This window comes from Xenopus tropicalis, chromosome 5 (assembly GCF_000004195.4).
Source record: "Xenopus tropicalis strain Nigerian chromosome 5, UCB_Xtro_10.0, whole genome shotgun sequence".
NCBI classification, from domain to species: domain Eukaryota; kingdom Metazoa; phylum Chordata; class Amphibia; order Anura; family Pipidae; genus Xenopus; species Xenopus tropicalis.
The window spans coordinates 6,159,835-6,183,462 of record NC_030681.2 but is presented as its reverse complement, the minus strand read 5'-3'; the positions used below and the strand labels follow the sequence as shown (position 1 = coordinate 6,183,462).

Below are 23,628 nucleotides of genomic sequence, written 5' to 3'. Positions count from 1 at the left end.
ACTGTCCTGCGAAACAAGAAGGGAGATTTATTTCCCTTTATCTGAGAGGTCCCTTGAGGCGAAAGAGAAAGCTTGGCAGGGGCAGAGCCAACCAAACTGTGAGACGTTATTGTCTGTATAATAAAAATAACATTACATTGTTGAAAAAAAGGTTTAAAGGGTAAGTAAAGGTTTGTATTACATTCAGCTAATAAGACGCTTCCCCTGGGGGACTCCCTACATGATCACTGCAAGGTGGGTGCTTTAGGGGTCCCTGTCCCAGCCAGAATGGCAGCATTTCCCTTTCCTTAGTGCCCGCCCCCAATGACCCGAGGGCGGGCTCACTTTTCATTGGATCAGCCTCCTGCAAAGATAAGCAGCCTATAGGCCAAGCCCCTGCAGGTATTAAAAAAGGTTTTTAAAGCATCTTTGTCTCAAAACTGATCATTAAAGGGGCAGTTCATCTTCAGGTATGTTATAGAATGGCCAATTCTTAGCAACTTTTCAATTGGTCTTCATTATTCATTTCCCATAGTTTTTGAATTATTTGCCTTCCTCTTCTGACTCTTTCCAGCTTTCAGTTGGGGGTCACTGACCCCAGAGCCAAACAACTACTTTTTATCAATTATCTTTCGGTGCATGCCCTTCTTTTTTCATATTACTGTTCCTTTTACAAGCCACTGCCTGGTTACTAGGTTAAATGGGACCCTAGCAACCTGGAGAGCTGCTGAGCAAAAAAGCTAAATAATTAAAAAAAAATAAAATAAATGAAGACACTAAATCAGTTATTTTACCCACAATGCTACCCACAATGACTCCCGCGCCCAGTCCCTCCTCCTCCACCCAATCCTTCCTCCCCAGCCCAGTCCCTCCCACGCCCAGTCCCTCCTCCCCCGCCCAGTCCCTCCTGCGCCCAGTCCCTCGCCCACCCAGTCCCTCCTCCCCCGCCCAGTCCTTTCAGCGCCCAGTCCCTCCTCCCCTGCCCAGTCCTTCCCGCGCCAGTCCCTCCTCCCCCACCCAGTCCCTCCTCCCCTGCCCAGTCCTTCCCGCGCCAGTCCCTCCTCCCCCACCCAGTCCCTCCTTCCCCGCCCAGTCCTTCCCACAACAAATTCCTTCTTCCCCTGCCCAGTCCTTCCTGCGCCCAGTCCTTCCTGCGCCCAGTCCTTCCTGCGCCCAGTCCCTCCTCCCCCGCCCAGTCCTTCCCACGCCCAGTCCCTCCCACCCGCCCAGTCCTTCCAGCGTCAAGTCCCTCCTCCCCCGCCCAGTCCTTCCTGCGCCCAGTCCCTCCCACCCGCCCAGTCCTTCCAGCGTCAAGTCCCTCCTCCCCCGCCCAGTCCTTCCTGCGCCCAGTCCCTCCTCCCCCAGTCCCTCCCCCACTCAGTCCCTCCTCCCGCCTTCCAGTCCGTCCTCCCCCGCCCAGTCCTTCCGGCGCCCAGTCCCTCCTCCCCCGCCAAGTCCTTCCCACGCCCAGTCCCTCCCCTGCCCAGTCCTTCTAGCGCCAAGTCCCTCCTCCCCCCGTCCAGTCCCTCCTCCCGCCATCCAGTCCCTCCCACGCCCAGTCCCTCCTCCACTGCCCAGTCCCTCCCACGCCGGTATATTTAAGGTAGGCGAGGGGCCAGGGAGGGGGGACTAAGGTACATAAGACTCTGCAGTTGACCCCCCTGTGACTGTGGGATCTGCTGTATATATAGTTACGCTACTGTAGACGGGCACATTCTAGCTCTTTGCACTATATATACACATATATTAACCCCCTGTGTGCCTGTCAGTTCCGGAACTAGGACATTAAAAAAAAAACATTATTTAAAATGAAAGAAAAAAATAAGTTTTGCTTTATTTCTAAAAGTCGCTCCATAAAAAATGCATGTGCTTGTGCGTCCCAAGTGTGTGGGGGTCCGGTCCCCCCCAGGCACATTGCGCATGATGAAAGGATCCTGAGCCGGGCCCGGCACCAAGGGAAACATCAGACGAGCCGGGCCCGGCACCAAGGGAAACATCAGACGAGCCGGGCCCGGCACCAAGGGAAACATCAGACGAGCCGGGCCCGGCACCAAGGGAAACATCAGACGAGCCGGGCCCGGCCGTTACTCTTATCCCTTTGATGCTGCCGGATTTCGTTAAGGAACTCTCGTTTTTCATTATTTAAAAATTAATCAGTAGGAAGCGCAGCTGGGGGTGAAATCGCTGGATCTATGGGAAGTTGGGGGTTTCAGAACCAATCAAATGTGAGATGAATCTTTATACAACAAAACATAATTTCTATGTGTATTTGGTTTTAGACAGGTTGGTCTGGCCCCATGGAATCCTGGGAAAGAACCCAATTGGCCCAGTCCCACTCACCAAAAGGATAGGAACCACTCAGTACCGGCCCAGGTCTGGGCAGTGAGAGAATCATTTATCTTTAATGGTTCCGGATAGATTTGTATGTGTTACTGTCAGTCTGATGGGAACAACTATTGTTTCTGCATAATGGGGTCACATGACGGCAAATACGGAATGTTCCATTATACTAACGAGTCTGATTATCTGTAACAAACAGGAATCTGTGATAATATCTCGTTTATATCTACCTGATAACCCCCCCCCCCCAGCCTGACCCTGTTAGGGCTCTGGCACACGGGGAGACTAGTTGCCCACGACAAATCTCCTTTGTCGTGGGTGACTAATCTCCCCAAAATGCCATCCCACCAGCTAGAATGTAAATCGCCAGTGGGATGGCATACGTGGCGCAGCGATTTGCCGAAGTCGCGTAAGTTGCCTTGAGAGGCGCCACCGATCACAGCCCTTAGGGTGAAGACACACAGAGCTACAAGTAGCAGCTACTTGTTGTTTCTACTAAAATAGACAATGCTGATAATTTACTGATAATTGTCTCTACATGTGTTTAGCCGAGGCAATTCTCAGTATTGTCTATGGCAGGGGATTTTCTGGTGTTCAGAAGCCATGAAAAAGTAGCTGCTACTAAGTAGCTCTGCGTTATCCCCCGGCTCCCCCAGTGCGTTATCCCCCGGCTCCCCCAGTGCGTTATCCCCCGGCTCCCCCAGTGCGTTATCCCCCGGCTCCCCCAGTGCGTTATCCCCCAGCTCCCCCAGTGCGTTATCCCCCGGCTCCCTCAGTGCGTTATCCCCTGGCTCCCCCAGTGTGTTATCCCCCGGCTCCCCCAGTGTGTTATCCCCCGGCTCCCAGCTTCCCCAGTGCGTTACCCCCTGGCTCCCAGCTTCCCCAGTGTGTTATCCCCCGGCTCCCAGCTTCCCCAGTGCGTTACCCCCTGGCTCCCAGCTTCCCCAGTGTGTTATCCCCCCGGCTCCCCCAGTGTGTTATCCCCCGTCTCCCAGCTCCCCCAGTGCGTTACCCCCCGGCTCCCCCAGTGCGTTACCCCCCGTCTCCCAGCTCCCCCTGTGCGTTATCCCCCGTCTCCCAGCTCCCCCAGTGCGTTACCCCCCGGCTCCCCCAGTGCGTTACCCCCCGTCTCCCAGCTCCCCCAGTGCGTTACCCCCCGGCTCCCCCAGTGCGTTACCCCCCGTCTCCCAGCTCCCCCAGTGCGTTACCCCCCGGCTCCCCCAGTGCGTTATCACCCGGCTCCCCCAGTGCGTTATCCCCCGGCTCCCCCAGTGCGTTATCCCCCGGCTCCCCCAGTGCGTTATCCCCCGGCTCCCCCAGTGCGTTATCCCCCGGCTCCCCCAGTGCGTTATGCTTCTAAGGCACGTGGATAACTTGCCCCCCCACATCCCCATCAGACTGAATGCTAATGCTACTGAGCCGCACAGCAATATCTATTTACAGGACAGGGAATCACCATCAGCCTCAGTTTAGAGGGAACGAGTCCCGCACTCACGCTCATTCACTGACTTCCTCGCTGCTTCCCATCCCAATTTATATTCCGAGCTCGGGAACGCCATATGGGAATATCCATACGGAGAACAAGGAATAAATCACAGGTGTCAGAGTGAGAGCTCAGATACATGTAAATAATAAATCATTTGCTCTAATTATACAATGAGAGAGATGTGAGCGCAGCGAGACTGCAGGCAGGGAAGCGCTGATCTGATAAGCGAGGGCCTCACTGAGCCTTAGAACATGGGGTTTCCACGTTCCAAGTTTCTTTTTCATCTCTTCTTCTCTCTTTCTCTTCTCATTTTTTCATCTCCTTTATTTTCTTCTTCTTTCCCTTTCTTTTTTTATATTCTGTCTCCTTCTCTTTCTTTTGTCATTTTCTTTATCTCTTTACTCATATTCTGTCTTATCTTCTGTCTCCTTCGTCTCTGTACATTCTTTTTCGTCTCATGCCTTCTTCTTCTCCTCTCCCTGTTTTCTATTCTTTTATTCTTTCTTATCTCCATACCCCCCGTCCTCTTCTTCTACTTCTTCTCTCCCTTTCTCATCTTCTTCTACTTCGTCTTCTTCTTTCTCTTCTTCCTCTTCTTTTTCATCTTCTACTTTGTTCTTCTGTTTTTTCACTTCTCTTCGCAAATTATTTCTCTTCCTACATGTGGGTAGGAAAATTAAAGCTGCCGTATCCCATTGGCTTGTGACTTCCAAGTCTGTTAAAGGAAAACAAGGGTATTTGTTATGGGAACCTTATAGTGCTGTGCTTGGTATACAGGTATGGGACCTGTTATCCAGAATGCTGAGACCTGGGGTTTTCCATACTGTGGATGTCCATGCTTTAAATCTACTATTATTACAGAGAAAATGGAATCATTTTTAAAAGTGTGAATTATTTGATTATAATGGAGTCAGTGGGAGATGGCCTTCCTGTAATTTAGAGCTTTCTGGATAATGGGTTTCCGGATAACAGATCCTATACCTGTACATATATATATGAGCCATGGCCTTCTAAGATATCCAGTCCTGGTATTTGCTAATCCACATTCATCTGCGGTAATAACTGCACTCACCTGCCCCCCGTGTAGGTAATAACTGCACTCACCTGCCCCCCGTGTAGGTAATAACTGCACTCACCTGCCCCCCGTGTAGGTAATAACTGCACTCACCTGCCCCCCGTGTAGGTAATAACTGCACTCACCTGCCCCCCGTGTAGGTAATAACTGCACTCACCTGCCCCCCGTGTAGGTAATAACTGCACTCACCTGCCCCCCGTGTAGGTAATAACTGCACTCACCTGCCCCCCGTGTAGGTAATAACTGCACTCACCTGCCCCCCGTGTAGGTAATAACTGCACTCACCTGCCCCCTGTGTAGGTAATAACTGTACTCACCTGCCCCCGTGTAGGTAATAACTGCACTCACCTGCCCCCCCGTGTAGGTAATAACTGCACTCACCTGCCCCCTGTGTGGGTAATAACTGCACTCACCTGCCCCCTGTGTAGGTAATAACTGCACTCACCTGCCCCCCGTGTAGGTAATAACTGCACTCACCTGCCCCCTGTGTAGGTAATAACTGTACTCACCTGCCCCCCCGTGTAGGTAATAACTGCACTCACCTGCCCCCGTGTAGGTAATAACTGCACTCACCTGCCCCCTGTGTAGGTAATAACTGTACTCACCTGCCCCCGTGTAGGTAATAACTGCACTCACCTGCCCCCCCGTGTAGGTAATAACTGCACTCACCTGCCCCCTGTGTAGGTAATAACTGCACTCACCTGCCCCCCCGTGTAGGTAATAACTGCACTCACCTGCCCCCCCGTGTAGGTAATTACTGCACTCACCTGCCCCCTGTGTAGGTAATAACTGCACTCACCTGCCCCCCCTGTGTAGGTAATAACTGCACTCACCTGCCCCCCCGTGTAGGTAATAACTGCGCTCACCTGCCCCCCCGTGTAGGTAATAACTGCACTCACCTGCCCCCCCGTGTAGGTAATAACTGCACTCACCTGCCCCCCCGTGTAGGTAATAACTGCGCTCACCTGCCCCCCCGTGTAGGTAATAACTGCACTCACCTGCCCCCTGTGTAGGTAATAACTGCACTCACCTGCCCCCTGTGTAGGTAATAACTGCGCTCACCTGCCCCCCCGTGTAGGTAATAACTGCACTCACCTGCCCCCCCGTGTAGGTAATAACTGCGCTCACCTGCCCCCCCGTGTAGGTAATAACTGCACTCACCTGCCCCCTGTGTAGGTAATAACTGCACTCACCTGCCCCCTGTGTAGGTAATAACTGCACTCACCTGCCCCCCGTGTAGGTAATAACTGCGCTCACCTGCCCCCGTGTGGGCAATAACTGCGCTCACCTGCCCCCCGTGTAGGTAATAACTGCGCTCACCTGCCCCCCGTGTAGGTAATAACTGCACTCACCTGCCCCCCCCCCGTGTAGGTAATAACTGCACTCACCTGCCCCCGTGTGGGCAATAACTGCACTCACCTGCCCCCTGTGTAGGTAATAACTGCACTCACCTGCCCCCTGTGTAGGTAATAACTGCACTCACCTGCCCCCGTGTAGGTAATAACTGCACTCACCTGCCCCCGTGTAGGTAATAACTGTACTCACCTGCCCCCGTGTAGGTAATAACTGCACTCACCTGCCCCCCCGTGTAGGTAATAACTGCACTCACCTGCCCCCCCGTGTAGGTAATAACTGCGCTCACCTGCCCCCCCGTGTAGGTAATAACTGCACTCACCTGCCCCCCCGTGTAGGTAATAACTGCACTCACCTGCCCCCCCGTGTAGGTAATAACTGCGCTCACCTGCCCCCCCGTGTAGGTAATAACTGCACTCACCTGCCCCCTGTGTAGGTAATAACTGCACTCACCTGCCCCCTGTGTAGGTAATAACTGCACTCACCTGCCCCCCGTGTAGGTAATAACTGCGCTCACCTGCCCCCATGTGGGCAATAACTGCGCTCACCTGCCCCCCGTGTAGGTAATAACTGCGCTCACCTGCCCCCCGTGTAGGTAATAACTGCACTCACCTGCCCCCCCCGTGTAGGTAATAACTGCACTCACCTGCCCCCGTGTGGGCAATAACTGCACTCACCTGCCCCTGTGTAGGTAATAACTGCACTCACCTGCCCCCTGTGTAGGTAATAACTGCACTCACCTGCCCCCGTGTAGGTAATAACTGCGCTCACCTGCCCCCGTGTGGGCAATAACTGCACTCACCTGCCCCCCGTGTAGGTAATAACTGCGCTCACCTGCCCCCCCGTGTAGGCAATAACTGCACTCACCTGCCCCCCCGTGTAGGTAATAACTGCGCTCACCTGCCCCCCGTGTAGGCAATACCTGCACTCACCTGCCCCCTGTGTAGGTAATAACTGCACTCACCTGCCCCCCGTGTAGGTAATAACTGCACTCACCTGCCCCCCGTGTAGGCAATAACTGCGCTCACCTCCCCCCCGTGTAGGTAATAACTGCACTCACCTGCCCCCCCGTGTAGGTAATAACTGCACTCACCTGCCCCCCGTGTAGGTAATAACTGCACTCACCTGCCCCCCCGTGTAGGTAATAACTGCACTCACCTGCCCCCCGTGTAGGTAATAACTTCGCTCACCTGCCCCCGTGTAGGCAATAACTGCACTCACCTGCCCCCCGTGTAGGTAATAACTGCACTCACCTGCCCCCCGTGTAGGTAATAACTGCACTCACCTGCCCCCCCGTGTAGGTAATAACTGCACTCACCTGCCCCCCGTGTAGGTAATAACTGCGCTCACCTGCCCCCGTGTAGGTAATAACTGCACTCACCTGCCCCCCCGTGTAGGCAATAACTGCAGTCACCTGCCCCCCCGTGTAGGCAATAACTGCAGTCACCTGCCCCCCCATGTAGGTAATAACTGCACTCACCTGCCCCCCGTGTAGGTAATAACTGCGCTCACCTGCCCCCTGTGTAGGCAATAACTGCACTCACCTGCCCCCCCGTGTAGGCAATAACTGCGCTCACCTGCCCCCCCGTGTAGGCAATAACTGCACTCACCTGCCCCCTGTGTAGGCAATAACTGCACTCACCTGCCCCCCCGTGTAGGCAATAACTGCACTCACCTGCCCCCCCATGTAGGTAATAACTGCACTCACCTGCCCCCCGTGTAGGTAATAACTGCGCTCACCTGCCCCCTGTGTAGGCAATAACTGCACTCACCTGCCCCCCCGTGTAGGCAATAACTGCGCTCACCTGCCCCCCCGTGTAGGCAATAACTGCGCTCACCTGCCCCCTGTGTAGGTAATAACTGCGCTCACCTGCCCCCTGTGTAGGCAATAACTGCACTCACCTGCCCCCCCGTGTAGGCAATAACTGCACTCACCTGCCCCCCCGTGTAGGTAATAACTGCACTCACCTGCCCCCCGTGTAGGCAATAACTGCACTCACCTGCCCCTCGTGTAGGCAATAACTGCGCTCACCTGCCCCCCCGTGTAGGTAATAACTGCGCTCACCTGCCCCCCCGTGTAGGCAATAACTGCGCTCACCTGCCCCCCGTGTAGGTAATAACTGCACTCACCTGCCCCCCCGTGTAGGTAATAACTGCACTCACCTGCCCCCCGTGTAGGTAATAACTGCGCTCACCTGCCCCCCCGTGTAGGTAATAACTGCACTCACCTGCCCCCCGTGTAGGTAATAACTGCGCTCACCTGCCCCCCGTGTAGGCAATAACTGCACTCACCTGCCCCCCCCGTGTAGGCAATAACTGCACTCACCTGCCCCCCCGTGTAGGCAATAACTGCAGTCACCTGCCCCCCCATGTAGGTAATAACTGCACTCACCTGCCCCCCGTGTAGGTAATAACTGCGCTCACCTGCCCCCTGTGTAGGCAATAACTGCACTCACCTGCCCCCCCGTGTAGGCAATAACTGCGCTCACCTGCCCCCCCGTGTAGGCAATAACTGCACTCACCTGCCCCCTGTGTAGGTAATAACTGCGCTCACCTGCCCCCTGTGTAGGCAATAACTGCACTCACCTGCCCCCCCGTGTAGGCAATAACTGCACTCACCTGCCCCCCCGTGTAGGTAATAACTGCACTCACCTGCCCCCCGTGTAGGTAATAACTGCGCTCACCTGCCCCCTGTGTAGGCAATAACTGCACTCACCTGCCCCCCCGTGTAGGCAATAACTGCGCTCACCTGCCCCCCCGTGTAGGCAATAACTGCACTCACCTGCCCCCTGTGTAGGTAATAACTGCGCTCACCTGCCCCCTGTGTAGGCAATAACTGCACTCACCTGCCCCCCCGTGTAGGCAATAACTGCACTCACCTGCCCCCCCGTGTAGGTAATAACTGCACTCACCTGCCCCCCGTGTAGGTAATAACTGCGCTCACCTGCCCCCTGTGTAGGCAATAACTGCACTCACCTGCCCCCCCGTGTAGGCAATAACTGCGCTCACCTGCCCCCCCGTGTAGGCAATAACTGCGCTCACCTGCCCCCCCGTGTAGGCAATAACTGCGCTCACCTGCCCCCTGTGTAGGTAATAACTGCGCTCACCTGCCCCCCCGTGTAGGCAATAACTGCACTCACCTGCCCCCCCGTGTAGGCAATAACTGCACTCACCTGCCCCCCCGTGTAGGCAATAACTGCACTCACCTGCCCCCCCGTGTAGGTAATAACTGCACTCACCTGCCCCCCGTGTAGGCAATAACTGCACTCACCTGCCCCTCGTGTAGGCAATAACTGCGCTCACCTGCCCCCTGTGTAGGCAATAACTGCACTCACCTGCCCCCCGTGTAGGTAATAACTGCGCTCACCTGCCCCCCCGTGTAGGCAATAACTGCACTCACCTGCCCCCTGTGTAGGTAATAACTGCACTCACCTGCCCCCCCGTGTAGGTAATAACTGCACTCACCTGCCCCCTGTGTAGGTAATAACTGCACTCACCTGCCCCCCGTGTAGGCAATAACTGCGCTCACCTGCCCCCTGTGTAGGTAATAACTGCGCTCACCTGCCCCCCCGTGTAGGCAATAACTGCGCTCACCTGCCCCCTGTGTAGGTAATAACTGCGCTCACCTGCCCCCCCGTGTAGGCAATAACTGCACTCACCTGCCCCCTGTGTAGGTAATAACTGCACTCACCTGCCCCCCCGTGTAGGTAATAACTGCACTCACCTGCCCCCCCGTGTAGGCAATAACTGCACTCACCTGCCCCCCCCGTGTAGGTAATAACTGCACTCACCTGCCCCCCGTGTAGGCAATAACTGCACTCACCTGCCCCTCGTGTAGGCAATAACTGCGCTCACCTGCCCCCTGTGTAGGCAATAACTGCACTCACCTGCCCCCCGTGTAGGTAATAACTGCGCTCACCTGCCCCCCCGTGTAGGCAATAACTGCACTCACCTGCCCCCTGTGTAGGTAATAACTGCACTCACCTGCCCCCCGTGTAGGTAATAACTGCACTCACCTGCCCCCTGTGTAGGTAATAACTGCACTCACCTGCCCCCTGTGTAGGCAATAACTGCGCTCACCTGCCCCCTGTGTAGGTAATAACTGCGCTCACCTGCCCCCCCGTGTAGGCAATAACTGCGCTCACCTGCCCCCTGTGTAGGTAATAACTGCGCTCACCTGCCCCCCCGTGTAGGCAATAACTGCACTCACCTGCCCCCTGTGTAGGTAATAACTGCACTCACCTGCCCCCCCCGTGTAGGTAATAACTGCACTCACCTGCCCCCTGTGTAGGTAATAACTGCACTCACCTGCCCCCCGTGTAGGTAATAACTGCACTCACCTGCCCCCTGTGTAGGTAATAACTGCACTCACCTGCCCCCCGTGTAGGTAATAACTGCACTCACCTGCCCCCCGTGTAGGTAATAACTGCACTCACCTGCCCCCCGTGTAGGTAATAACTGCACTCACCTGCCCCCTGTGTAGGTAATAACTGCACTCACCTGCCCCCTGTGTAGGCAATAACTGCGCTCACCTGCCCCCCCGTGTAGGCAATAACTGCGCTCACCTGCCCCCTGTGTAGGCAATAACTGCACTCACCTGCCCCCCCGTGTAGGCAATAACTGCACTCACCTGCCCCCTGTGTAGGTAATAACTGCACTCACCTGCCCCCTGTGTAGGTAATAACTGCACTCACCTGCCCCCTGTGTAGGCAATAACTGCCCCAGGGCTATAAATGTATCCCCCCCCCCCCCCGTATAAGGGGAGCTGATACAGACGTGTATATAGTATGAGTGCAGTTGTTGGAAGGTTGCAGTTGGGCGGCTTTATTTGCAGCAGAGACACAAAGCGACTTGTTTGGCTCGGCGCCCCATTAATCCTGGGCTGGCAGCAGCAGACAGAAGTGCCCGACTAATTAAATCTCTGCCGATTAAGAGCTCCCCAAAGCCGAGATGAACAAGATGTAGAAGCTGCCGAACGGCAGGCGGAAGGATCAGACTAATCGCGCTTTATCCCTTTAATGGCACCCACTCATTCATATCCATCCGCAGCAGCACCCAGGCTGGGGCCCACTGTCTCCCATTGCCCCCCTACTCACATAGCAGCAACCCCCCCCCCGAAACTCAGAAATGGGAATAATCAGTCAAATCAGTATAAATAATGAGGCTGAAATGCTTTGTGTTTGTCTGGGAATGACATGGGGGGGACACCGTAGGGGGAACTGAGCCAGGGAAAGTTGCAGTTGGTCTTGTTTGTTTTTAACTTATTTGTCCTAGAAATTAGACAACAGATTGTTAGCTTGGGTTTCTGTATTTTTCATATTGTATTTTTGGAGGTTCAGCAGCTATCTAGTTGCTAGGGTCCAAATTACCTTAGCGACCAGGGAGTGGTTTGGATGAGAGACAGGTATATGAATAGGGGAGGGGCTGAATAGAAAGATAAGGAATAAAAAGTAACAATAACAATAAAACTGGAGCCTCACAGAGCAATAGGGTTTGGCTGCCGGGGTCAGTGACCCCCATTTGAAAGCTGCAAAGAGTCAGAAGAAGAAGGCAAATAGTTCAAAAACTGTACTAAACAAAAATAAATAATGAAGACCAATTGAAAAGTTGCTTAGAATTGGCCTTTCTATAACATACTGAAAGTTTACTGCAACTGCAGTCAAGGTTGCAGAACTTTTGCTGCATTCGTTGCGCCAATAGGCACCAAGGGTTCTCGCATTAAGAGCCACTCCCTGCATTTTGCTGTATCCACGCACCCCACCCATAGTAACGAGCGGATCTGTCACTATGCTAAAAAAAAATTCACGAATCTGTGGAGACATCTGGTAAATTTCACCAAATGCATGGAAGTCAATCAGCGACGGTTAGGATTTCTTTGTTGAGCTTTAGTTCCCCTTTAAATTCCAATTCGATTTACAATATTCTGGGATGAAATAAGGCATGCCTCCCCAACCGATATCTGGCCAGAAATTGGCCAGGGGAAAAATTGGTCGTTTGGCAACCTCACCACATGAGCAAATCTTACCGTGTATGGCCGCCTTTACTGATCACTTTGGGCCAATCGCTTTCAAGGGGCTGTTCACCCTTGAGTTAACTATTAGTATGATGTAGAGAGTGATATTCTGGGATAATTTGCAGTTGGTCTTCATTTTTTATTTGTAGTTTTGTAATTGTTTCACTTTGTGTTCAATAACGCTCCGGTTTGGAGTTTCAGCAGCTATCTGGTTGCTAGGGTTCAAACTACCTTAGCAACCAGGTTTGGATGAGAGACTGATATATTTATAGGCAAGGATCTAAATAGAAAGAAAAGTAACAATAACAATAAAACCGTAGAGCAAGTGTCTGGCTGCCGGGGTCAGTGACCCCCATTGGAAAGCTGCAAAGAGTCAGAAGAAGAAGGGAAATAGTTGAAAAACTATAAAAAATAAATAATGAAGACCAATTGAAAAGTTGTTTAGAATTTGTCATTCTATAACATACTAAAAGTTAACTGGAAGGTGAATCACCCATTTAACCCTTCCAGCTGCCCCTATCACTGACCCCCCACACCCCCCATACTGAGCAATTTCTTTTATTCTCCCTGTAGGAAACCTGTCGGGACTGAAGATGGCGCTGGACGGGGTGTTTAACTGCAGGAACGGAATGGCCATCAAACTGCGCCAAGTGTGCAACTTCATTCCCGACTGCGAAGAAGAGGAGGATGAAGGAGACCTGTGCAGTAAGTGTGTGTGGGTGGGGCTGAATTGGGGGCAGGCCTTTCCTCTTGATCATGTGACTATTTCCTTTCCAGAAACAGTCCCGTCTCGCTTTATGGCAGTGATTCTGTATATATCATCAGGCTTAGAAACAATATAAAGTAGGATTAGTTCCCCTTTATCTGAAAGGCACTGCTGGTTCTGACTCCTGATACAACTCCCCAATACCCATTCATTCCTCATTCTCACTGGGTTTATAGTTATGTGTAACTGTCACTGTGTCTGTCCCTTTCCCTTCCCTGCACTGCTGGTTCTGACTCCTGATACAACTCCCCAATACCCATTCATCCCTCATTCTCACTGGGTTTATAGTTATGTGTAACTGTCACTGTGTCTGTCCCTTTCCCTTCCCTGCACTGCTGGTTCTGACTCCTGATACAACTCCCCAATACCCATTCATCCCTCATTCTCACTGGGTTTATAGTTATGTGTAACTGTCACTGTGTCTGTCCCTTTCCCTTCTCTGCACTGCTGGTTCTGACTCCTGATACAACTCCCCAATATCCATTCATTCCTCATTCTCACTGGGTTTATAGTTATGTGTAACTGTCACTGTGTCTGTCCCTTTCCCTTCTCTGCACTGCTGGTTCTGACTCCTGATACAACTCCCCAATATCCATTCATTCCTCATTCTCACTGGGTTTATAGTTATGTGTAACTGTCACTGTGTCTGTCCCTTTCCCTTCCCTGCACTGCTGGTTCTGACTCCTGATACAACTCCCCAATATCCATTCATTCCTCATTCTCACTGGGTTTATAGTTATGTGTAACTGTCACTGTGTCTGTCCCTTTCCCTTCCCTGCACTGCTGGTTCTGACTCCTGATACAACTCCCCAATACCCATTCATTCCTCATTCTCACTGGGTTTATAGTTATGTGTAACTGTCACTGTGTCTGTCCCTTTCCCTTCCCTGCACTGCTGGTTCTGACTCCTGATACAACTCCCCAATATCCATTCATTCCTCATTCTCACTGGGTTTATAGTTATGTGTAACTGTCACTGTGTCTGTCCCTTTCCCTGCACTGCTGGTTCTGACTCCTGATACAACTCCCCAATATCCATTCATTCCTCATTCTCACTGGGTTTATAGTTATGTGTAACTGTCACTGTGTCTGTCCCTTTCCCTTCCCTGCACTGCTGGTTCTGACTCCTGATACAACTCCCCAATATCCATTCATCCCTCATTCTCACTGGGTTTATAGTTATGTGTAACTGTCACTGTGTCTGTCCCTTTCCCTTCCCTGCACTGCTGGTTCTGACTCCTGATACAACTCCCCAATACCCATTCATTCCTCATTCTCACTGGGTTTATAGTTATGTGTAACTGTCACTGTGTCTGTCCCTTTCCCTTCCCTGCACTGCTGGTTCTGACTCCTGATACAACTCCCCAATATCCATTCATCCCTCATTCTCACTGGGTTTATAGTTATGTGTAACTGTCACTGTGTCTGTCCCTTTCCCTTCCCTGCACTGCTGGTTCTGACTCCTGATACAACTCCCCAATATCCATTCATTCCTCATTCTCACTGGGTTTATAGTTATGTGTAACTGTCACTGTGTCTGTCCCTTTCCCTTCCCTGCACTGCTGGTTCTGACTCCTGATACAACTCCCCAATATCCATTCATTCCTCATTCTCACTGGGTTTATAGTTATGTGTAGCTGTTAATCAGCTGCCATTGTTTCAGGAGTCAGAAGCAGCAGTGCAGAGAGTATTTAGAGCCAAAAACCTGTTTGTTGAAGGAAGAAGCCCTTTAAGGTAAATAGAATGTATTTCAGGCTGTAAGGGAAGGGGAATGGGGCTGTAGGGGGCCTGTGGGGGCCAGTGGGGCCGCGCACCTATCAGAGTGCGTTAATATTAATAGTCACGCTCGGCCAATCTCTCCTTTCACCTGCGCTGCGCCCAAGAGGTTCCGCGGCCAGGAATTACCGGGGTTAGCCAAGCTTATAATTGTAAATGTCAACTTTCTATAAAGGAACCAAGTCAGGTAGAGAGGTCGGCCGCTCCCCAAGGGAAATGCCGGGCCCTGGGGCCCCACGTTGCACAGTAAATATACTTCATGCAGAGATGAGCAGGGATTGGAGCAGAGATGAGCAGGGATTGGAGCAGGGATTGGAGCAGGGATTGGAGCAGGGATTGGAGCAGAGATGAGCAGGGATTGGAGCAGAGATGAGCAGGGATTGGAGCAGGGATTGGAGCAGAGATTGGAGCAGGGATTGGAGCAGAGATGAGCAGGGATTGGAGCAGAGATGAGCAGGGATTGGAGCAGGGATTGGAGCAGAGATGAGCAGGGATTGGAGCAGGGATTGGAGCAGGGATTGGAGCAGGGATGAGCAGGGATTGGAGCAGAGATGAGCAGGGATTGGAGCAGAGATGAGCAGGGATTGGAGCAGAGATTGGAGCAGGGATTGGAGCAGAGATTGGAGCAGAGATTGCAGCAGGGATTGGAGCAGAGATGAGCAGGGATTGGAGCAGAGATTGGAGCAGGGATTGGAGCAGAGATGAGCAGGGATTGGAGCAGAGATTGGAGCAGGGATTGGAGCAGAGATGAGCAGGGATTGGAGCAGAGATTGGAGCAGGGATTGGAGCAGAGATTGGAGCAGAGATTGCAGCAGGGATTGGAGCAGAGATGAGCAGGGATTGGAGCAGAGATGAGCAGGGATTGGAGCAGAGATGAGCAGGGATTGGAGCAGAGATGAGCAGGGATTGGAGCAGAGATGAGCAGGGATTGGAGCAGAGATTGGAGCAGAGATGAGCAGGGATTGGAGCAGGGATTGGAGCAGGAGGGAAAGGGAGGGAAAGTGCCGGCTGTTTGGCATTAAGGGAATGAGGCCCAGGCTTGGCCCCACGTGGATTAAAGGGGAAGTCAGTCAGTATAAATGTATCGCTGGGAGCAGAAATGTGCAGCTGTCAGATAGTGGGACCCAGTGGGGCAACTATATGGCAGACCCCATAGTCGTGGGGAGGCCTGGGCAGCAATGGGGCCGAGACTGCGGGGTCTGCTGTACCCCCCCACCCCCTCTCCTACCTTATATATATCCCAGCATGATCAGGGCCAGAAGGGGGAGGAGGGACTGGTTGCCTCAGGCAAAAATATTAAAATATTTTTCTGCAGGGGGGTCCGGCGTGACCAAGTTGCGCCACTGGGTGGGACCAATTGAAACTGTTGGGTAAATTTTCCCTTTGCCCCCCCCAAAAAAAGCAGTAAATCCCCATTATCTCTATAAGCAAAGCCACTCGGGCAAGTGATAGAAAGTTCTCAGGAGAACTCAGCAAGTCCAGTTGCCTCCTTTGATTTCCCCAAACTGCTATGAGTTACTGCTTCACTGGGCAGCTTCAGCCTTGCCTGGGCGGCCATTGTTCTTACACTGACCCCAACTGAACCCCTGTGGGATGGAACCCCGACTGTGAGCCTGACCCCCAAAATCACTGCCCAACCTCACTAATGCCCTTGTGGCTGAATGGGAGCAACTCCCAGCAACACTGTCCCACCATCTAGTGGGAACCTTCCCAGAAGGGTAGGGGCAGTTATAGCAGCAAGGGGAGGGGCAACCCAACTGACCCCCTGTGGGATGGAACCCCGACTGTGAGCCTGATCCCCAACATCACTGCCCAACCTCACTAATGCCCTTGTGGCTAAATGGGACCAACTCCCAGCAACACTGTCCCACCATCTAGTGGGAACCTTCCCAGAAGGGCAGGGGCAGTTATAGCAGCAAGGGAGGGGCAACCCAACTGACCCCCTGTGGGATGGAACCCCGACTGTGAGCCTGATCCCCAACATCAGAAAGGGAGATGTTTAGAAAATGAACAATAATATTATCTTCTATGTAGCACCAACATATCCTGCAGCGCTGTACGTTAGGAAATCGTTTCTTTATGGCATGTGTTCTTCTCAATAGGAGAGATTTGCCCTTTAATTGCATTTAAATTGAGACAGAAAGACGACTCTAAGATTCCACCCGAAAGTGACACAGCGGGGGGGGCTCGGCGCTTCCTCACTTACACAAATGGCCGATCTATAAGGAATATCGACTGAGATGCGACTGCAGCTAAAATGTTGCTTTTTAAGCTGCCGTTCATTAGCAGCGAGTGGGGGTGCAGGGAAGTGACCTTCTACTGATACAGATAATCCCGACTGTGATATAGTGAGAGCCGAGCCCTCCCAACACTTTCCCCTGTCTCTGCCCCTATATATTAGGTACCTACCTAGTGCTACCAACCCCTATTTCTGTAGGGAAATGAGAGCAGGGCAGGCAGTAACCCTTCCAACACTTTCCCCTGTCTCTGCCCCTATATATTAGGTACCTACCTAGTGCTACCAACCCCTATTTCTGTAGGGAAATGAGAGCAGGGCAGGCAGTAACCCTTCCAACACTTTCCCCTGTCTCTGCCCCTATATATTAGGTACCTACCTAGTGCTACCAACCCCTATTTCTGTAGGGAAATGAGAGCAGGGCAGGCAGTAACCCTTCCAACACTTTCCCCTGTCTCTGCCCCTATATATTAGGTACCTACCTAGTGCTACCAACCCCTATTTCTGTAGGGAAATGAGAGCAGGGCAGGCAGTAACCCTTCCAACACTTTCCCCTGTCTCTGCCCCTATATATTAGGTACCTACCTAGTGCTACCAACCCCTATTTCTGTAGGGAAATGAGAGCAGGGCAGGCAGTAACCCTTCCAACACTTTCCCCTGTCTCTGCCCCTATATATTAGGTACCTACCTAGTGCTACCAACCCCTATTTCTGTAGGGAAATGAGAGCAGGGCAGGCAGTAACCCTTCCAACACTTTCCCCTGTCTCTGCCCCTATATATTAGGTACCTACCTAGTGCTACCAACCCCTATTTCTGTAGGGAAATGAGAGCAGGGCAGGCAGTAACCCTTCCAACACTTTCCCCTGTCTCTGCCCCTATATATTAGGTACCATATAACTTTTTTTCTAATTTGCTCCACAGGGAATCTGCCCCCTGGATTTTACTGTATGTTTGAGGAGGGCAGTTGCGGATGGGCGCTGGATCACTTGAATTCTCGGTGGCAAGTCGGTTCTGTAGGGAAGTCGCCAGGTAAGTGGATATTGGGAAGGAATTTGTATCGCACACAGCTCTCCCTCTCTGGCCAATCAGTGCAGCTTATTATGATTAATGTGAGTAACAGAAAATGTAATTTAGAATTTCAGAGTCACAGTGTTGTTATTAATCACAGCCCAGACGGTTACTGGAGACATTTAAGCAAATTCTGGGACGTGAGTTCTGCCCCGGGGCTGTATAAACCGTAAGCTCCTCACTGGGGGGCAAACTGGGTCATGGGTCAGTAGTGGGCAAAGCCTTCAATTTATAAACCTGACACAACTAGAGATAAACTGCAATATATTCATGATATTGTAAATTGCCCTGACTTGTGTTTCTATATGGTATCTCTCTGTAAAGGCAAACGGAAGGGGCTGTTCCTGCTGAATTGTGCTTAGTACAGGGGAATCCCTATGTGCCATAGTGTTATGGTATCTCTCTGTACAGGCTATGAGCAAGCTTAGGGGGCTGTTCCTGCTGAATTGTGCTTAGTACAGGGGAATCCCTATGTGCCATAGTTTTATGGTATCTCTCTGTACAGGCTATGAGCAAACTTAGGGGGCTGTTCCTGCTGAATTGTGCTTAGTACAGGGGAATCCCTATGTGCCATAGTTTTATGGTATCTCTCTGTACAGGCTATGAGCAAACGTAGGGGGCTGTTCCTGCTGAATTGTGCTTAGTACAGGGGAATCCCTATGTTTGCAGGTATAACACAGGGGTTAATGTTGCTGTTCCGCAGGCTCGGTGCTGTACCTGAATGTCAGTAACTCCAAGTCTGCGGCGAGGGACGTCCTGAGCAGTGTCCTGTTCCCTGCGCCCCTCAAGAACTCCTCGTGTGAGGTAAGTGCCCCCTCAGTGCCCCTCCTGCTGCCCAGACCCGGCCTCTGCTCTCGGGTCACTTCTCTTCTGTAGGGCAAATTAAAGCCAAGCACAAAGCAGTCGTGTAATTAAAGTCTGCAATTCCCCAGGGGGTTCTGTAGAACCTGTGATACCGACTCACATTTCTCTCTCTCTCTGTATCACTGACTGAGGGCAATAACCCTTATTGCTCCCTTGGGGGCACTTAATGGGGACGTGATAATTGGGCTTTAGCAGATTCAGAATCATGAACGTGGGGGTTAGGAAATTTAGTGATAGACTTCTTAAAATGGGTAATAGCATTGAAAAGGAGAAGAGGGAATATGGAAACTATAATAGTATGTACCCCCTACTGTAAATGATAAGGATATTAGCAGTCACTGAGGGGTTCTGTGCCCATATAAAGGCACAAGGCTGCAGGCTGAGTTATACAGGGAACTCTGAGTATCACTCATGTATTATAAGGGATACTGTACCCCCTACTGTAAATGATAAGGATATTAGCAGTCACTGAGGGGTTCTGTGCCCCCCATATAAAGGCACAAGGCTGCAGGCTGAGTTATACAGGGAACTCTGAGTATCACTCATGTATTATAAGGGATACTGTACCCCCTACTGTAAATGATAAGGATATTAGCAGTCACTGAGGGGTTCTGTGCCCCCATATAAAGGCACAAGGCTGCAGGCTGAGTTATACAGGGAACTCTGAGTATCACTCATGTATTATAAGGGATAATGTACCCCCTACTGTAAATGATAAGGATATTAGCAGTCACTGAGGGGTTCTGTGCCCCCCATATAAAGGCACAAGGCTGCAGGCTGAGTTATACAGGGAACTCTGAGTATCACTCATGTATTATAAGGGATAATGTACCCCCTACTGTAAATGATAAGGATATTAGCAGTCACTGAGGGGTTCTGTGCCCATATAAAGGCACAAGTCTGCAGGCTGAGTTATACAGGGAACTCTGAGTATCACTCATGTATTATAAGGGATAATGTACCCCCTACTGTAAATGATAAGGATATTAGCAGTCACTGAGGGGTTCTGTGCCCATATAAAGGCAGCCCCCCATATCCTGCTTGCAGGGTGGGGGGGTTCGGTTGCTGCAGTGTCAGGGAATATGGAGTCAGTAGATAACAGACAGAGAGAGGTTATTACGAGGCTGCTGCTATTGTTGGGTTTAATTAGAGCCTTTAATAATAATTAGACAGAAGGGCAAGGAATTAGGGAGGAAGAGGAGGATGAGGAGAGGACACTTTCCTTCCCAGCAGATAAATAGCAGCTGTGCCCGGATCGCTGGGTAGGATGTTGGGCAGTTAGCCCCGGGCAGGGTATTAGCAGATAAGTAATGAGAAAACCAATTAAACCAATTAAGAATCTCACTGAACTTTGCAGATAGAAATGATTTGGATCCTTCTCGGAGCCCGGGGGGGTTGTGTCTCTGACACATTCCATTAGTTTGTGTAGAACCTCTGCCGTAAAGCGAGGCAGGACTGCTGCTGTTTGTTAGAAAGGGAATAGTGGCAGCCGCATAACCCAATTGCCCCCCTTCCCAAGTAACGGGGGGAAAAAGGGCAATTGTGAATGTTAAACAGAATCACATCACCAACGTGGAAGTTTCTAGTCGACTGTCCCTTTAAGTATTTCTGTGCTTCCAATCGATTGCAAGCTCTTCTGCACCCTCATAAAAACGGCCGTTAATCCTTTCCCCAAACACTGCTCCATCCTGGATTAAAGGGAAAGGTAACTGCCAGATAGATGCGCTGCTCAATGCGGCAGCCCTGCAGTTGGTCTTCATTTTTCTGAATACAAATGATGTACCTGCCCGGCCAGGGATGAGAAGAACGGAACCAAAAAGAAGGATTAAATGGGGGTCAGAGCAGAGTTGTACCCCAAGGCTCCTCCTACAGGAGATGTACAACTCCCAGCATCCCCTGCCCTCATGTACTTAGTTATTGCCCCACCTGCTGAGTCCTCTTATCTACCCCTAAGCCACACCCCCTTCAGCCACATGGAGCACATCAGGCAAAAAGCTGATTGGCTAAAGGTAGATGGTATGAGGGTAGATAGAATGAAAAGAGGGGGATAAACAGACGCCTAGATAGATAGATGATAGATAGATAGATAGATAATATATAGATAGATGATAGATAGATAGATAGATAGATAGATAGATACACAGACAGACAGACAGATAGATGATAGATAGAGAGATAGATAGATAGATATATAGATAGATAGATAGATGATAGATAGATAGATGATAGATAGATAGATAGATAGATATATAGATAGATAGATAGATGATAGATAGATAGATAGATAATAGATAGATAGATGATAGATAGATAGATAGATGGATAGATAGATAGACAGACAGACAGACAGACAGATAGATAGATAGATAGATAGATAGATAGACAGACAGATAGATATATGATAGATAGATAGAAAGGTAGAGAGATTGGGCAATAGATGACAGACAGATAGATAGATAGATAGATAGTAGTAAGGTAGATCAGACAGATAGATAGATAGATAGACAGACAGATAGATATATGATAGATAGATAGAAAGGTAGAGAGACTGGACAATAGATGATAGATAGATAATAGAAAGATAGATCAATAGATAGATAGATAGACATATGATATATATAAATAGAAAGATGGATAGATAGACAGATGATATATATATATATATATATATATATATATATATAGAAAGATAGAGAGATTGGGCAATAGATGATAAACAAACAGATAGACAGATAGATAGATTGATAGATGATAGATAGATAGATTGATAGATAGATAGATAGATTGATAGATGATAGATAGATAGATAGATTGATAGATGATAGATAGATAGATAGGTAAGAGAGAAAGGCGGTATGACCCCCCCGTGCAGCCTGGGAATGTTCTATACTGCGCTGCGGAACATGTCAGCACCTGATACAAATGCTAATGACAGGGGGCATCTCTGTGCCGTGTTATTATCTGCCATTATTCCCCGGCCGTAGCCCTGATACAGAACGTTCCACACATGCCCCCCCATTGCCAGGGCCCCCCTCCCAGCGCCCACTCTTATTGGCTCCCGTTAGGGGACAGAGTGCAGGGAAGGCAAAGCCTCTCCGGCTCCAAGGGCAGAAGAGTCAGATTTGTGGCTGCTGCTTCAGCAGATCGGCCGCTCCGGCCAGAACTCATTATCCCAGATGTGCTGCGTCCGTGTATCCGCCATGTATCCGCCCCCCCCATTCCCAGCATTGCTTTAAAGGGCAACTACACCCAAAAAATTCTATTTCTGTTATTGAGTCAGAACCAGCAATGCACAGAATATAATCAGCCCCACAGACCCTGCTTTCAGTACAAATTACACCGACACATAACCTGTGTGTAATGAATGTATATTGTAAGGTTCTTGGAATTTAGTCTTCCAATGAGCATCTGTGGCCGACCCGAGCTTACTGAGCACGTGCAGTGCCACTGGCACCAGGAAGTCACATGACCAAGGCCAGAAAGATATCTTCCCATGCTGATCAGGAACAACAAGATGGAGGAACCCAGGTCTAACTTGGCTGTCCTTCTTCTTTATTTTGTTCAGCTACGGATGTCATTCCTGCTGAAGGGATTTCTGCTCGGGAACATCTCCGTGCTGCTTGTTGATAATAAAACAGGGAAGGTGCGGACCCGGCCCCTCTGGAGCTTTGAGAACGGGGAAGGTTTGGGGGTTTGGCAGCACATTGTGCTCTATCTTAAGGATGTCATGGAGAGGTAAGTGTCTGTTTCCCAATGCACCCACAGTACTAGATAGGTACCTAATATATAGGGGCAGAGACAGGGGAAAGTGTTGGAAGGGTTACTGCCTGCCCTGCTCTCATTTCCCTACAGAAATAGGGGTTGGTAGCACTAGGTAGGTACTTAATATATAGGGGCAGATACAGGGGAAAGTGTTGGAAGGGTTACTGCCTGCCCTGCTCTCATTTCCCTACAGAAATAGGGGTTGGTAGCACTAGGTAGGTACCTAATATATAGGGGCAGAGACAGGGGAAAGTGTTGGAATGGTTACTGCCTGCTCTGCTCTCATTTCCCTACAGAAATAGGGGTTGGTAGCACTAGGTAGGTACCTAATATATAGGGGCAGAGACAGGGGAAAGTGTTGGGAGGGTTACTGCCTGCCCTGCTCTCATTTCCCTACAGAAATAGGGGTTGGTAGCACTAGGTAGGTACCTAATATATAGGGACAGTGATGGATGACGGGCTGAAGGTTTCGTTCCCACAGGTTCTGGCTGGAGATCCACACATCGTGGGCCCAGGAGTCGGATTCTATTATTGCCTTTGACAACGTGTCGCTGAGCCTGGGCTGTTACCTAACAAGTAAGTACATACGATGCGGCCGTGTTCATTTCCTATTGGTTATACTATTATGTGTTATGGGATTGGAAGGGTCGGGTAATGACAGGGTGTAAGGGTGCGGGGGGGGTTAATTTAACCCTATATAAACCGAAGCTTAAAGGAGAGATAAGGAGAGGCAAAGGTAGAAGCCAACAGAATCACTATAGAGGCCTCTGATCCCCTCCCTATTGGCCGGCTATTAATGGGCCACTTTGTCTGACTGTATTGCCCCCATCTGCCGCTGCCAAGCTCTAATGGAACAGAAATGGCCTCGTCCCTGAGTGAGTTAAAGCCATTATGCTATTGGCCGGCTGGG

General features: G+C 50.7%; 1 protein-coding gene across 1 annotated transcript in view; it reads left to right on the top strand.

Annotated features, from left to right (window-relative positions):
• alk (ALK receptor tyrosine kinase) overlaps positions 1-23,628 on the top strand; it is a 185,870-nt gene that overhangs the window by 134,667 nt on the left and 27,575 nt on the right. Inside the window, exons 5-9 of the mRNA XM_031902225.1 lie at positions 12,820-12,951; positions 17,946-18,053; positions 18,796-18,896; positions 22,522-22,691; positions 23,185-23,294. Of these exons, the coding sequence (XP_031758085.1) occupies positions 12,820-12,951; positions 17,946-18,053; positions 18,796-18,896; positions 22,522-22,691; positions 23,185-23,294 (621 nt within the window). The remainder of the gene's footprint in view (positions 1-12,819; positions 12,952-17,945; positions 18,054-18,795; positions 18,897-22,521; positions 22,692-23,184; positions 23,295-23,628) is intronic.